This window comes from Homarus americanus, unplaced genomic scaffold, assembly GCF_018991925.1.
Source record: "Homarus americanus isolate GMGI-L3 unplaced genomic scaffold, GMGI_Hamer_2.0 scaffold44246, whole genome shotgun sequence".
Taxonomy (NCBI): Eukaryota; Metazoa; Arthropoda; class Malacostraca; order Decapoda; family Nephropidae; genus Homarus; species Homarus americanus.
The window spans coordinates 285,510-301,759 of NW_024745309.1; the positions used below are offsets into that span (position 1 = coordinate 285,510).

General features: G+C 41.2%; 1 protein-coding gene across 1 annotated transcript; it reads left to right on the plus strand.

The window, feature by feature from the left end:
- Positions 1-4,508: 4,508 nt before the first annotated feature.
- On the plus strand, positions 4,509-11,077 carry LOC121878643 (homeobox protein EMX1-like). The gene is made up of 3 exons (XM_042384970.1): positions 4,509-5,329; positions 5,639-5,808; positions 9,673-11,077. Exons 1-3 carry the CDS (start codon positions 4,699-4,701, stop codon positions 9,847-9,849), a joined length of 978 nt encoding a protein of 325 aa, XP_042240904.1. The 5' UTR covers positions 4,509-4,698; the 3' UTR covers positions 9,850-11,077.
- The last annotated feature ends 5,173 nt before the right edge of the window (positions 11,078-16,250 follow it).

Genomic DNA, 16,250 nt, shown 5'->3' on the forward strand with positions numbered 1-16,250 from the left:
AGGCGTAAGTGAGGGCACGAGAGGTGAGGAGTAGGAGGAGGAAGAGGAAGAGAAGATATATATATACAAGTGACACGAGAATATCTTACCTAATTTCAAAAGTTATCGTATAGTGTATAAAATTAAACTTGGTAAACAGAACCCTGGCTGTTGATACCACGAAGTACATATAACACCATCAGGAGCAAGTTAGGTCCAGGGCTCTGATTTGTATATTATCTCTGTCCCTGGCCGGTGAGACGTATTTTCTGATCTCTTGCTGGTGGGGGTGGGGGGGGGATAATGTTGGAACCTTTGAGGCGCGGGAACTAGGACTGGTATTATTATTATTATTATTATTATTATTATTATTATTATTATTATTATTGTTATTATTATTATTATTATTATTATTATATTTGTATTATTTTTGTAGTGCTATTGTTGTTATTATCACCAATGGCAAGGCAGGAGGACCAGCCGCAGCAGAAGGTCAACTCACCCTCTGGTCTCGGTCTTCTGAGTCATGGTCCCTCGACGGGGATCTCGAGCGTGGTCTGTGGTCCTTTTCCGTAGCTGTGATCCCTGGTCGTGGTCCATAGTCCCTAACCATAACCCCTTAACATGGTCCGTCTCCTCATGTCATGGTCCGTGGTCCCTGGCTGCCTGTGGACCATGGCCCCTCAACTCCTTTTAATCCTTGGTCGTGGTCGCCCGCACCAGGGAGGGAGGGGACACGTGTTGACCGCTGGCCGGGGGCGTGAGGTGTATATGGAGCAGCAGCTGTGAAAATGGAAATCGGTTCAAAAAACGATTAATGAATCTATTTCGGAATCCAATATTTTGTAAGCAAACTAGACATACTAAAAGTAACTACGAGTTCACAAAAAGGGAAGAAAAAAATGATTCCTCGACGATAATGTATCACCACTTGATGTACGAAGGAAGAACATGTGATGGTGAAGTACTTAATATACGATGTAAACTTGTAGAGCTACGTAGGTACAACATCCCTGGAGTATCTGGCCGGTGTGGCTGTAGCAGTGATTCACATAGGTCCCCCCTTAAACTCTCTCACTCACGCTGGTCAACAAGAACCATAATTTATCTTAAAAAAAAAAAAAAACAACTCTGGTAAACACTGGAGCACATTTAGCATTTACGATATCTTAAGTCATATCCCTATCGTCCCTCTGGCCCTGAGTGAGTGCCAGGACCCATGTAAACAGTGTCATAATCACAGCACCGAGCAACTCACCACGTTGGTCACCAGGCCGGATGTTTACCCTAGCTATTGTCATATCCCACTTTGAAATACAGGGCGTCGCGAGGCTCCAGGTTCGAGCCCCTCAGTGTGGTAATCTCTCAAGACGTATTGACTTCTGCAAACGTTAGAATCTACTCGTTATCTGTACCATCAATAAACCGCTGGTTGTACAAAGTCACACAGATCTTGGTGTCTATATACATCGATACAAGCGCTGTACTCGTCGCCGATCCATCTATTTACCATATGCGCGAGTATTACCAAAACAGAGATTGGTTCGGGCTTAATCCCGCCGAGCCGTTGCAAGTGCTGAGATTCGCTTGACAATAGGGAGTAAGTATTATTTTATGGCTTTACAACACCCGGGGGACTACCACACTATGAATACGGTGTTCCGCCCTCCTCTCCCTCTCCCTCTCCACCATCCCTTCATCCTCTATGCCTCGAGAATTGCTCTGGACTACTGTACCTCCAACGCCTGCCCCATCAAAACATCACCTCCTCCCTCCGCTCATGGGGTTGATGTGGGTCAGGCCTGAAGCTATGTGGTCATACTCATTATGTGTGTGTAAATATGACGATAGTGGCCATCTGCTTTAACCTTGATTACTGAATAATACAAATGTTAATGTGTGTGTGTGTGTGTGTGTGTGTGTGTGTGTGTGTGTGTGTGTGTGTGTGTGTGTGTCGTATATGTCACACCACTTAGGGATAATCGTCCTCTCAAACCTCAAAACGCAATTGGCTTTTATCAGTTATATCCAACAGGGAAATTTGTGTTTTTGTTTATTATTATAACTTAGCGTACATTAGGTTAGGTTAGGTTAGGTTAGGTTAGGTTAGGTTAGATGTTATTTAGTTAAAGTTTTTATAATGAGTATCTACATGATCGTTCATTTATACAGATCAATTATGAAGTTTCGAATAAAATATATAAGAATTATTACACACACACACACACACACACACACACACACACACACACACACACACACACACACACACACACACACGATACAGAAGAGAATAATACATCCTGGTACAGTATTCTAAATTTCCCCTTTGTAAATTTTAAAAGCAAACCTATTTTAATTTTAGTAATATAATAACAAAAATTCAAAGAAAATAAATAGCTTTCTTTAGTCCGTACTCTTGATCTGGTCCCCAAACCTAATCTAATCATACTAAAACTAATCTAACCTAATCTAACCATAGTTAAATTAATCTAAGCTAATCTAACCATACTAAAATTAATTTAAGCTAATCTAACCATACTAAAATTAATCTAAGCTAATAACCATACTAAAACTAATCTAACCTAATCTAACCATAGTTAAATTAATCTAAGCTAATCTAACCATACTAAAATTAATTTAAGCTAATCTAACCATACTAAAATTAATCTAAGCTAACCTAACTTAACCAAGCTTGACTTTACATAAAATACCCTTAACCTAACCCAATCTATCCATACTAAAACTAACTTAACTTAACCTAACCCAACCCACTGTTTTAAGACTTAAATTTCTTTTCTTTTTTTCACCCAAGATTATATTTTTGGGCCGAATTAAAGCGATAGTGAACGATGCTACAAAATTGCTCACGTTGTTGTTACTTATATGAATCATTAAATTTGTTTATTTTTCTAATAGGTGGGAAATATGATGATAGAACTGTGTTATCTTAGGTTAGGTTCGGTTAGGTTAGGTTAGGTTAGGTTAGGTTAGGTTAGGTTAGGTTAGGTTAGGTTAGGTTAGGTTAGGTTATCTTCACTATTATCATCATTGTTTATTTTTTGGATGGTAAGTCTATTCTGGCTGCTTTAGTGTTGAAGATTATCACCTAGAGAATTTGTTATTCATCACTACACATCTTCCAGGCAACATTATTCATCACTACACATCTTCCAGGCAACATTATTCATCACTACACATCTTCCAGGCAACATTATTCATCACTACACATCTTCCAGGTAACATTATTCATCACTATACATTTTCCAGGCAACATTATTCATCACTACACATCTTCCAGGCAACATTATTCATCACTACACATCTTCCAGGCAACATTATTCATCACTACATATCTTCCAGGCAACGTTATTCATCACTATACATCTTCCAGGCAACATTATTCATCACTAAACATCTTCCAGGCAACATTATTCATCAGTATGCAACTTCCAGGCAACATTATTCATCACTACACATTTTCCAGGCAACATTATTCATCACTACACATCTTCCAGGCAACATTATTCATCACTAAACATCTTCCAGGCAACATTATTCATCACTACACATCTTCCAGGTAAACATTATTCAACACAACACATTTTCAGGGCAACTCGTGTCTCTAGTTCCATACCTGAGGTTACATGTAGCCCTTCGTCAGCGCCCCCGTGTGGTAGAGGTCGCGAGAGTGTCCCTAGTCGACCACCACTCAGCAACTGGACCTCTCATTCCTTCTACGGGAGAGATAATGTCTTTTGTAATTTCTGAGATGAGTAGCAATTTATGGTCTATTGTTCTCTTATTAACAACATTGATTCTTTCACTCAAGTTCAGCGTTTCAGAATAGTGATTAGAATGTCAGATGTAGTCAGTGATGTGGGTGAAGGCTGTTGTTTGGAAGTGTCTGATGCAGTGTGTGGTGACTGGTAAAACTGTGTGATGAGAGTTTTATCATTGACTGTTATATTTAGACCGGTAGAGACTTTAGTCAGTACCTTCCATGTTTATGTTCCCTACAAGAACATTTTCAGTGAGAGCGAAAGGATAAGAAAAAGTCATAGAGATACTCGAAACTGTCAGTTCGGCGCTAAGCCCAGTTGAGGTTCTCATACTTGGCATGAGATGGCGCGCAGAGTCAGTGGGCTGGAACTGTTGAGACCGGAGTGGCATCCGCCTGTGTGTTTCACATTCCTTTTGTTAGGATAAAATTAAGCTTTTCTATAAAGTTTTTGGATGTACTTAAGTTTTGTTTATTTTTGGATCTACATAATCAATGTTTATAGTGGTTTAGGCGTCAACTGTAAAATATTGGGTTGTGAAATATGTTCTTTAAATCTCATATTATTTCGATTCCTTGGCACCCTAGTTTGTGGAGGCGGAGCTTAGCTGTACAGCGGACCAATGAGATCTCGCCATTAAAAGCAATAACAGACAAGCGGGTGCTAATTGACCAATCATTGACCACGCTGGCTCATAATGGCGATAAGAACAGACAGAACAACGTAAAAGGAGTAGAACAGTTCCAACTTGCCGTATAAGTCCACATGAACTCTTCGCGTGCTGAGCTCAGGAAACGCGTTATCCTGTGACCTCTTTAGCTGGTGGCTTTTCTGTGTGGAGGAAGACAGAACAACACTTGTTGTCAGAGTGCGTGCTTGTAGGAAGTGTGTCGTGTTCTATACACTTTATTGAGAACACTTAGTGTCATTAGACTTGATGATGCCACAAGCGCCTACGCCCGTGGTGCCAACACGCCCACGTCTCGGTTTCTCCATAGAGTCTCTGGTGGGTTGTGGAGATGAGAAGCGCAGATCAGCGTCCCCGCCCGCGCCGGGCTTCACGAAGCTGCCGGAGTCGCCGCCGCACCACTCGCCGCGGGAGGTTGGGAGCCTCGCTCTCCCGCGGGAGTTTCTTCTCGTCCGAGAACAACAGCTTCGCGAGCAGCTTCGGGATCAGCTTTTGAAAGAACAGCTCTTCCGTGTGCAGCAGGCGCGGCAGGAGCCTTACCAGCCTCCCTCACCTCTCACATCACCAGTGAGAGCACACTCTCCCAACACTCAAGTGGACGAGGACAAGAAGGAGTCATCACCGCTCACCAGTCCAGTGTCTCTACCACCCCCAAGCTTCCTGCAGGGGTCTGGTGTTCATCTGCCCCCTCACCTGCTGTCCCTGGGCGGCCACACCATGCCACACCTGCCCGCACCCCTCATGCCCCACCCGTTACTGGCACAAGGGCAGGTTCCTCAGCTGGGGACGCCACTGCCCCCTTCCCCGCGAGACTACCCACTCTACCCCTGGCTCCTCTCCCCACGCCACGGCAGGATCTTCCCTCCAGGATTCCCCGGCGGTAAGTGTCCCTCCACTGTCCTGAGCGATACCTTTCATCATGTTTATATTAGTTCACAGTTCACCAGACGTTCACTTTGATGGTCAACAGTAGGTTGAACACTGAAACATTTTGTCTTTATTTAGTTCAATTGAAGTAATAAAAGTTCCGCAAATATCTACTATGGTTATTGTGCTGGAGCAGCTAGGTGAACATTTTACAAAAGGTTTTATAGAAGAATCTAATATTAAAAGTAAAATATTGTAAGCAGATAGCTGACACGCTGGACCTGAAATGTGTGTGATGTTGACTAGTGTGCTTGTTCTACAGGCCACGACTTCCCCACCTTCCTGTTGCCCTTCAGGAAGCCCAAGAGGATCCGGACGGCGTTCAGCCCGAGTCAGCTGCTGAAACTTGAACAAGCGTTTGAGAAGAACCAGTATGTGGTGGGAGCCGAGAGGAAACAGCTGGCCCAGACCCTCAACCTCTCTGAAACACAGGTAATTAAACTCCTTATAATGTTTACTATTTCCTCTATATCCCCTCAGGCAATACCTTATACAGCTGTTGTTTGTTGTGTTTCAAGATCAAAGGTGAAACATTTGGTAACTTTTCTAAGATGGACACCCGTTGAGTAGTCTACCTTTACCCAAACTTATTTGCTGTGTTTATCTTGACTCCGATTTAATTGTCATTGAAATTATGCAGCGCTAATTTCTGCTATCGGTTCATAAACTGTTGTGATTATAGTGGTGGGGTGAGCGTGGCCAGACAACATCACCCACCTCAGGTTCTCACACTGTTCACCCACTAATTTGTGTTGACCGCTCGTCTTATCCTTTCGTTTAATTTCACCCCCGACCGCCCCTATGCAGCCTACGCCCACACACCCTTCCCAACTCTTTAACAGGTCCTCCCTCTCAACCCAGACCTTCCCATCGGCCCCTCAGGTTCCCCCTCACTTAACATGGAGGGTGGAAACTGGTAATCCATAAACCTTCCGAACTCCATATTGCTCGCCGTATATCTGAGAGATGAACAAACATTGGGCGGCGTCACTTTCGTCATATCTACCTTAAAGTTTTATCTTATCAACTACAATATTTTTTTTTAATTTTTCCCGTGTCGTGGATTACCTGTGCTGAAGGTCCCACTTGAGTACATCGGTCAAGCTGTCCTTAAAAATCCCTATACGGAATATGTTTACCAAAAGCCGGGACGCCGGGGAGGTTGTCATCCATCTCACCAGACCAGGAAGGGCGGCGGGGTATTCTGACGAAATCACGAGACGGAAAAATCACATTTCCTGACCTTACTCTTTGGGTAATAAAATCAAGCAGCCTGCGTCACTCTGCTATTTAGCCGTGGTTAGTGAGCCTTGTCCCATGTGACCGACCCCTCGCTGGGGGAAGAGACGCACTAACCTCCCTCTCTGCCTCTCCCAGGCCTTTTCCTCTTCCCTTCGTCAGTACAACACACGATTTACGTTGTGTCGTCAGAGCATTTTTACCTTCGTCAGTCTCACAGTATTACACTTGATCTATGAAAACGCTATATTTAGTTATCTGTTACGTCTTTGTCCGGAGAATATAACGTTTTTTTGTCGATAATAACATAAAATAATTTAAATAGTGAGTCGTTAATATGCGCTTGTTACTATTATTCATATTGTTAATGTAAAACACTTGATAATGTGTTATTTAGATGCTATTATTATTATTATTATTATTATTATTATTATTATTATTTTTATTATTATATTATTTATTATTAGTATATTATTATTATTATTATTAATATTATTACATTAATATTCCAACAAATATTCCATTTTTCTTTCCCATTATCATATTTCCGGGGTTCACAGTATACTGTTCGATATATAATATTGTAATATATTCTACAAATATTGATATGACAATAGAATATTAATAGAAACAATAACTAATAAAATATTTGCTTTTGTTGGGATTTATCTTGATTACAATACCGACATCTCCAGAATACATTACACATAATACATCGGATATATAATTACAAGCCCTGATTTTACCACGACCGTCGTTAAATATATCAACTATATCTCCATTATGTTATATATGACTGATAGCGGACGATTTAATTTCACGGATTAAAAAAAATAGCGAAATTAATACTAATTATTCTTGGTAAAGGAATAAAGCCAATATGTTTGAGGTGTAATATTTATTTTTGTAGGTGATTTAACTTAGTGATATTTATAGTATACTGTCGTCAGTGTTTGTTTGTTTGTAGTGTATAAATATTGTTGTTGTTGTTGTTATTGTTATATTCTCTCTCTCTGGACTCCTTTATCCCATCTCTCTCCTCTTTCTCTTCCCACTATTCCTCCCATCCTCATCCCTTCTTTACTCCCCTTATCCTCTCCATCATCACTCTTTTCCTCTCCCTTTATCCACCCTTCTCCTCACCCTTCCCTATCTCCTCATGCCTCACTCCTTCTTCTCTCCTCCCTATGCCCTGCTACACGTCCCCTCCACGCGGCGTTGGTGGGTGAGGCGGCGGGGAGGCAGCGGACCATATCATAGCGGCCCTGAGGTCTGGCTGGCTGGCGTGGGGAACAGCGCCCTTAGAGGCAAGAATGAAAGCAATTTTCAGGGTGAAATAGAGGCGAATTGGTGTAATCTGGTCACTAAAGGAGCCAATTACAAGTGTCTGTGATATTCTGCGTGTGAGTGTATATTTGGTAATTGGTTATTTGGAGGGAGTTTGGCGAATTATTAATATATTTGGCGAAAGGTATATATTTTTATATGAATTTTGTATGATTTTTGGCGAGATATATGTATTTATTGGCGCATATTTAGATATTTTGGCGATTTATGTCAATATTTTAGCGGATGATATATATGGTATATTTTTTTGACGAATTTTACAATCTTGCGATTTTATTTCTTAAACGTCGTGAAATATCCGAGAAATTAAATTAGTGATCTTGATAATAAAAGTAATTCCTATAATTATTTTTCCTTCGAATTTTCACTTAGTTTCTTTGTTTTCTTCCCGATACCTTCCTTCTCTCCCTCTCTGTCCTTCTTTCCACCCTTGTACCTTGCGCCTCCACCCACTCCCGTCAATCCGCCCATATCCTCCACCCATTCTCACCACATCACACGTCACCCCTGTTCCACCCCCACCACCACCTTTTCTCTCCTCCCACCCTCCATCCACCCCGCCCTCCACCTAATCTCCTCTCACCACCTCCTCCACCCATCCATGTCTTCACGCCCGCCCGCCCACCCGCCCGCCCGCCCTCCACCCACCCCGGCCGCCGTAAACTAACATATTACCGACAACAGGGGGTAATTGTGCGTAAAATCGGTTTAATCGGTTGACGTAAGACTATTGGTCGGCCGGGCGGAACTAGGAGGAGGAAAGGAGGGGTCTGAGAAGAGAGGGAGGAGGGTGAGAGAAGGAATCAGAAGGGAATTTGAAGGAGGGAAAATGGTGAAGGAGGGAGGGAGTGGAGGGACGTGGCTATTGGGATTCATTTATTCATCTGATAGTGCTGGTTGACTTGGTTTGGGCAATACTGAAAGCACTCGCCCTTGGTACTTCTAACTCACTGACCTAACACTGGTGGTACTGGTTGATTACTCTCACTTTCAACAGCACTCGCTCACTCACTTGAGAACTTTTAGGAGAAGAAATTTATTATAGAAAATCAAGAATCGCTATTTTTTTTTCTAATTTTAAAATCAATTTTCTTCTGTTATTAATTACATGTTTCCATCTCCTATCAACCTTCCCTCTCTCAATCTATCCATTTCCCTTCGTTCTCAATTTCACTCGTTTTCTGAGTCGTGACAACACTTAATGTAACCTCACCTTGAGACGATGTATTGTAAGTGATCAGTTCTACTCAAGGATTGGAAGGAGGCGCTGTGTAGGTTAGTCGAGCTGATGTAGGACTCTTCTTTCCCCACCCCCCATTCCACTAGCTGCCTATCCATCCTATCTTGTAACATACTATATCCGGACGTGCAGGGACAGGGGCTCTCTCTCTCTCTCTCTCTCTCTCTCTCTCTCTCTCTCTCTCTCTCTCTCTCTCTCCCTCTCGTCGTGCGTCGGGGCGTGCTGCTGGGGCGGTGGCTACACATGATATGTTGTTTTAGTAATGTAATATTCATACGTCTTTTCTTAGTGTTTGTCTTTCTTCTGAGATTCGTCTTTTTAGTGTATATATTCTTGTATCTGATTTCCCTGAAGAGTTTGGTGTTACGTTGTGAATATTACTTTGTTGTAACTTTTGTGTGTAAAATTATTGATTGACACGCGGCAAAAGAAACGGAACCATATTGACCGTGATTTCTTTTCTTCTTCAGGTTAAAGTTTGGTTCCAGAACAGAAGAACCAAACACAAACGACAGCAGCAGGAGGACGAGGGCGGCGAGGGAGGAGAGAGGAAGAGTGAGGATAAACAGAGCGAGGAGGAAGGTCTGGTCCTCGAGCATGAAGAGGACGAAGAGCTCGACGTCGAGAACGAGGCCGAAACCCACTAGTCGCATCCCCCTTGATCCCTTCCGACACGTCTTCCTCCGTCTCTCTTGCGGCGTCCACCTACTCTTCCTCCTCCTCCTCGACTTCACCTCAGACAGTCAGGAGGAGGATGGGAGTCGCACATCTCGGTGATCTTCCTGCCCCTCCCCCCCCAATCGCCTCCTGCTCGAAGCCTCTTCCTCCTCCATCCTGCTCCTCCGAAATCGACACTCCTACGCCACCAACTCCACCCTGCACCTCCACGCCTTCCACGCCCCCTTCCTACACCACCACCTCCACCCTGCACCTCCACGCCTCCCTCCTACACCACCACCTCCACCCTGCGCTCCAAGAGACCCCCTCACGTCATTCCGCTTACGTCAGGCCGAGTTTCCAAGAAATATCGGGTTGTGTCTGTGAGCCGATCTAACGCGCCTGTCTGGAAAATTCGATTTAGTATATACCTTCCAGCGATCTTCTGGTATATTCAAATATACTCAGATAGATGAGGATAATCACGATAGAGATTCACCTTGGCGATCTTTAAGTTATAACTTCAGTATCTGAAGGAGATGGTCGAGTATTTTGTCCATATTTTTTTGTGAAAGTACAATGAGTGTGAGTCCCCCTCTCCATAGATCATATCCGCTTAACTATTTAATAGACTGTTAACAATATTTCCATGTTATTTATTAATTTCAGTCTATATGTATATTTTCTTCATTGATTGAAATATCACAATGGCTTCCTTTATTAGCTTTTTGTATTACGTGGATGATATTCATCTGTTGTTCCCTTCATACACACACACACACATACATACAACCATCAAAATAAAAACTGTATTTCATCAACATTTCATCTTAAAGAAAATCACTGTAGCTTAAACCTGTATAAAGTTGTCTTGTGTTTCTTTTTGTTGTTTCTCACTTGTAAAGTTTTTCATTGTTCTTCAGAAAATTTATCATTGTTTTCTTTTTTTAAATGTGTTCTTCCTCTCCTCCTTCCTCTTCTTCCCGTCCTTCACAGCGCTACGAAGGTCCTCCCAAAGTTCCTATATGTGCCATAACTTGTACATGTTTGTAAATAAGACAGAATAATTTATATGTAAATAATGTACGTAATGAGATTTTATTTGCTGTATATAGATTCTCACTGAATTCTTTGTGCCAGTATTGTGGAAAAAAAACCCCCTACAAATAGGGAGTTTTATTTCCTAATTATGCTTTACAATAAACTGTTTTATCTCCACCTATACTGTTGTTCTATTAACCTATCATGAGGGAGTAAAGAGTTTGTTTGTTCACCTACCATGATGGAGTTCAGGGTTTGTTTATCTAAGAAGAGAGATATAATGTTGGATTTTACTGTATAATATAACTAAAAATATTCCCCCTTTGTAAATAACATAGATGCTGGTGAAAGTCGACGTAAGGGTATGATAAGTTACTACAGTGGTACAGCTTACAGGGGAATTATAGGCCATTACAGTGATACAGGATACAGTACTAATAACTACAAACTTATACCAATTGATCTATTTTTTTTAAACAACGTCTGCTAATAAGCCTCATGGTGTATAATAATTAGAGTCAAATTATATTAACCCAACATTTTATAATCTAGAGTTATAGGCAATAGAAATTATATGCAGATCATATACGAGGTGTATATCTTAATTAAGGGAAGATTTAAAGTTTACATTTTTATGATTATTCTTGGATTAATGAAAGGAGACAGATAGACAGACAGACAACCATATAAAAGGAGAGACAGACAGACAGACAGAGAGATAAACAGACAGACAGAGACAGACAGACAAATATATAGACAGGGAGACAGACAGACAGAGAGACAGACATACAAACATATAGACAGAGAGACAGACAGAGAGATAAACAGACAGACAGAGAGACAGACAGACAAACATATAGACAGGGAGACAGACAGAGAGATAAACAGACAGACAGACAGACAGAGACAATTACCAGAGACCTTGTATAGTATAATAGTTATCAACGAGACAGAGTGTTTCCTTTTCACCCTGCAGTTCATTTAACGAGCTTTATTATGGCGCAGACTGGATGTATACAGCTAAAGCATCCGGACTAAGATTATGAGGGAGGTGTAGTGTGTGTGTGTGTGTGTGTAGTGTGTGTGTGTGTGTGTAGTGTGTGTAGTGTGTAGTGTGTGTGTGTAGTGTGTGTGTTTTATACATGTGACACAGGTAAGACAGGTGTAACAAGAGGGCTTAGCCGTGGCACTGTATACTTGGTAGAGAAACAGACAGGTGTAAAGTATGTAATTCTATGCAAATACGGATACTCCTAACAATCACTTCTGGTAACACACACACACACACACATACACATACACACACACACTACACACACACACTACACACACACACTACACACACACACACTACACACACACACTTCATGGTTGTCTCATCTTTACGTTTATTCCACCACTACACATGTACACAATACTCATAACCTGAATTACAATAGACACTAAATCTCTTCCCTGTTTCTCTTTTTGACATTTAAGGTAATGGCACACCTGTAACACCTGTTGATTTATCCTCACAAAGAAACACCTGTCTATCTATACACCTGTAACCCCTTCATCAACTTTACATGTATATTATGTAGTGTATATTATTAGGTAAGTATTTATAATTTGTCCGTCTTTATTAATTTAATTATTCTGTTAATTCGATTTATTTTAAGTAATAGTGTTTATAGGAAGGGGGGGGGGAGGGGTATTGTAAGGCCTATACCTACTTTACTATCGAAATAAATTCCGTTTATACCTATGCCTCCTAGAAATAGTACCTGTCAATAGTCAATCATCTGTAACTTATTAATTAACTCCTGTTGCTGTATACGCGTACTAGTTTTACCTTCCCTTTAGCTATTGGTGGATCTGATTGTTTATGTGACGTAACAAGACAAACCTTCACTCGTCTTTCGTTATATATTGTTGTTGTAGTCGACCTAATTTCGTTTACTTATACAACTCCTTACGAATACATCTATGTGTGTGTGTGTGTGTTAGCCTCTACAGTCTACACAAACTCAGAAATCCATCATCGTTTTTATTTGAATCTATAGTTTTGTTTCAATTTCACAATAATGTAGTTGTTTACGGTAGAAAAAATAAGTATGCATTGTACAGGTGGAGGAAAATCCACAGAACAGGTGTGTATACTTAGAACAGGTGTGCATACTTACTGAAGGATGATATATATTTATGGTACAATCATTTGTTACCGTCACTATAAAGACAGCGGTATTATAGAAGTTTTATTGACCGTGTGTTACTGTCGGGGTACGCCTAGGATCAATACCCTCAAGCATCATCATAAATCGAACTTTTTCAACAAGTGTTTACTCTCAAGTGTTTGTTTACGAGTGTATTCAACATCATCATATACCGAGGCAGTTGTCATTTACTTTACCAATATGGTTTTTTTTTTTTCGACCAGGACATAGTGTAGTTATATTTTGTTTCCCTGAGTTTCAAAGTTAATTATATTTACCTGTGACAAGACACTCACACAGACGTAAAATACAAAATAAAGAAGATGTGTTTCAGCTGATTTTATGTAGTCATTGGGATTGTTATGGTAGCCGTCAGAGTGTTTGTGGCCGTCGTTATTAATCTCTTGTTGTTTTTTTGTAGAGCCGCCATGCAGGACGAAAGTATACCCCCTAACACCATTCATTTCTCGATTTTATATCAATATGATGATCCAGAATGAGAGATGTATCTGCCTTCCGCCTTCAGAGATCAGAAATAAGTTTGGGACAACACTGACACCGCAACACCGTCCTAAAAGCAACTTAGTTATTCTCATTAGATTTTATTTTATTTTTTACTTCGTGTGCGTCTACAACTATTGCTACCATTAATCTCTGTAATATATAGGAACCAGCATATAGTAAAGGCAGGTGTGTGATGAGTACGGCGGTGTATTCAGATACAGGCGGTGGCGGCGACGGAGGTGTTTGTAATGCCGACGGGGATGACGAAGGTGTGGGGTACTGAGGTCATCTTTTTCCCTATTGCTGCTGGTCTTTTCTGTTTGTATATCTGTCGGCTTATCTGTCTGCTAATCTATTTCTTTGTATGTTTGACTGTCTGTGTCTCTCTCTCTCTCTGTCGTTTTCTTTCCTTCTCTGTGGTTGTCGTCTTGGTACTGAGTGATACAGTTTCTATGTTTCTGTACACGGGTTCCTGTCCTCTCTCTCTCTCTCTCTCTCTCTCTCTCTCTCTCTCTCTCTTCAGTTATCTAATTTACTACACCTTGTCCACCCTCATTGACAAACTGAAACACTCGTAAGATAGTGAAAGTAAAACCAAAGAAAAAAAATAAATTATCCACCTGAGCTGTCTGTCTGTCTGTCTGTCTGTCTGTGAGATAAACGATCCGATATTATCCATCCAATTCACCTTAGTTCATCCACAGCTCCAATTCTCAATGTTTAATTAATCCTAACCTGGATATCAAATTGACTCATTTAAACTACGGTATAACGATGGATTCTTGAAGGAACATAGGTTAGGTTAGGTTAGGTTAGGTTAGCTTAGGTTAGGTTAGGTTAGGTTAGGTTAGGTTAGGTTAGGTTGTGACTTCTTATCCTATACTTCCAGATCGTGGTGAGGGAAACTTAACTTACGAACCTTTAAGAAATCTACGACAATAGGGAATCGTACGAGGCTGTGGAGGGTGTCAGGCACATAGCAGCACCGGGGTATAATGGCCGGGGTCACATATCCGTCGAGGTAACAAGTTTCTCGTGTAACTTGATCCGGGTTAAATTATCGAGGTGGGGGGGCGACGAGCGGACCAAGCAGCTACTCTCTCTCTCTCTCTCTCTCTCTCTCTCTCTCTCTCTCTCTCTCTCCCAATATAATATCAAAACATTGCGTCACCATCAACGACTCAGACACAAAGGAATTATCGATAAGAAACACATTCCTGAAGAACCAAAATATTGACCACAAATTCGATCGTTATGCAGTCACTTTATTTCATTCACTGTTCATTCAGACTGCTTTCAAATTATCCTTAGTTTTTTCTATTATAATTATGAGTTCTTTCACATTTCATTCATTCTTCTTAGTTTACTTTTCGTTGGTTTATTATGATTATTATTATTATTATTATTATTATTATTATTATTATTATTATTATTATTATTATTATTATCCTCACTACTATCATATGATTTATGATTCATTATGAATATTTAAACAAAATATCATTAACCTTTTGTTCACGTTAAGTGCTCCAAGGTGCTCTCTTGAGGTTACTACAGCAGGTGTTCGTCTTGTGTGTCGATGACTTAAGACGTCTTAACTCTGGCCATCACGTAGATAGAATTCCTAAATACTGGAAGACATTAAGATGGTCTGCCTATAGTGGTCAACTGTAGGCCTATAAATGTTGGGTTTTGCAGCAGGTATAGATAATTACAAGTTGATTATACAAGTACAGGTAGATACAGGTACCTGGGAAAAACACAGAGGTAAAGATGCACATACAGGTAAACAAACAACCAAATAACACCCGTACACATACACTATCTCTGATCAATAAACAACAGTGCTCGTGGCCAGGACAGTTGGTACACAGAGTAGAAAACGGAGTAAGTTATTTATTTTCACTCGCCATCAAACTGTACACATAACTGGGCCATCACTCGAGGTTATCAGCTCTTTTGAGGATGACCCGACAAGATTCTTACTTTCGGCTCCTCGACTGAGTGATTCGCCCACCTGCTTAAGAACTCGTAAGGCTCTCAGAGTTATATATTAGCTCAACCCTTAAGCGTTCCTCTGCTGGGGCGCTAAAGCAGTGATGCTTGGCTCTCAAGAGTTGGGTTCTTCAGGGCCTTGAGAAGCGCAGTGATACTTGGCCCTGGAGTACAGATTAAGAGGGCGCGGTGTAGTGGGCGTGGTGGGGGCGGGAGAGCTGACTGCGGCGGGCTTGATGGCTCGCCTCTGGTCCTCATAACCCCTTGTTAACACGCCCACACACTGTTTACCTCCACGCCCACGCCCTTAGCACAGCCACGCCCACACTCTTCAGTCTCCCGCTGCTATTGTTTTGTCAGATGCTCAGGTGCTTGTGTGTGTGTGTGTGTGTGTGTGTGTGTGTAATTGATGTGCTGACAATTCAACAGCCCGCCGCATCGCCTCTGCCTGCCTCAGCTCTCTCTCTCTCTCTCTCTCTCTCTCTCTCTCTCTCTCTCTCTCACTAGCATTAATGTTATTATTTTTCATTCTTCTTCTTATTATTATTGTATCATCATCATCATCTTCATCATCAATCATCATCATCATCATCATCATCATCATCATCATCTTCATCATTATCATCATCATCACCATCAATCATCATCAGTAAGAA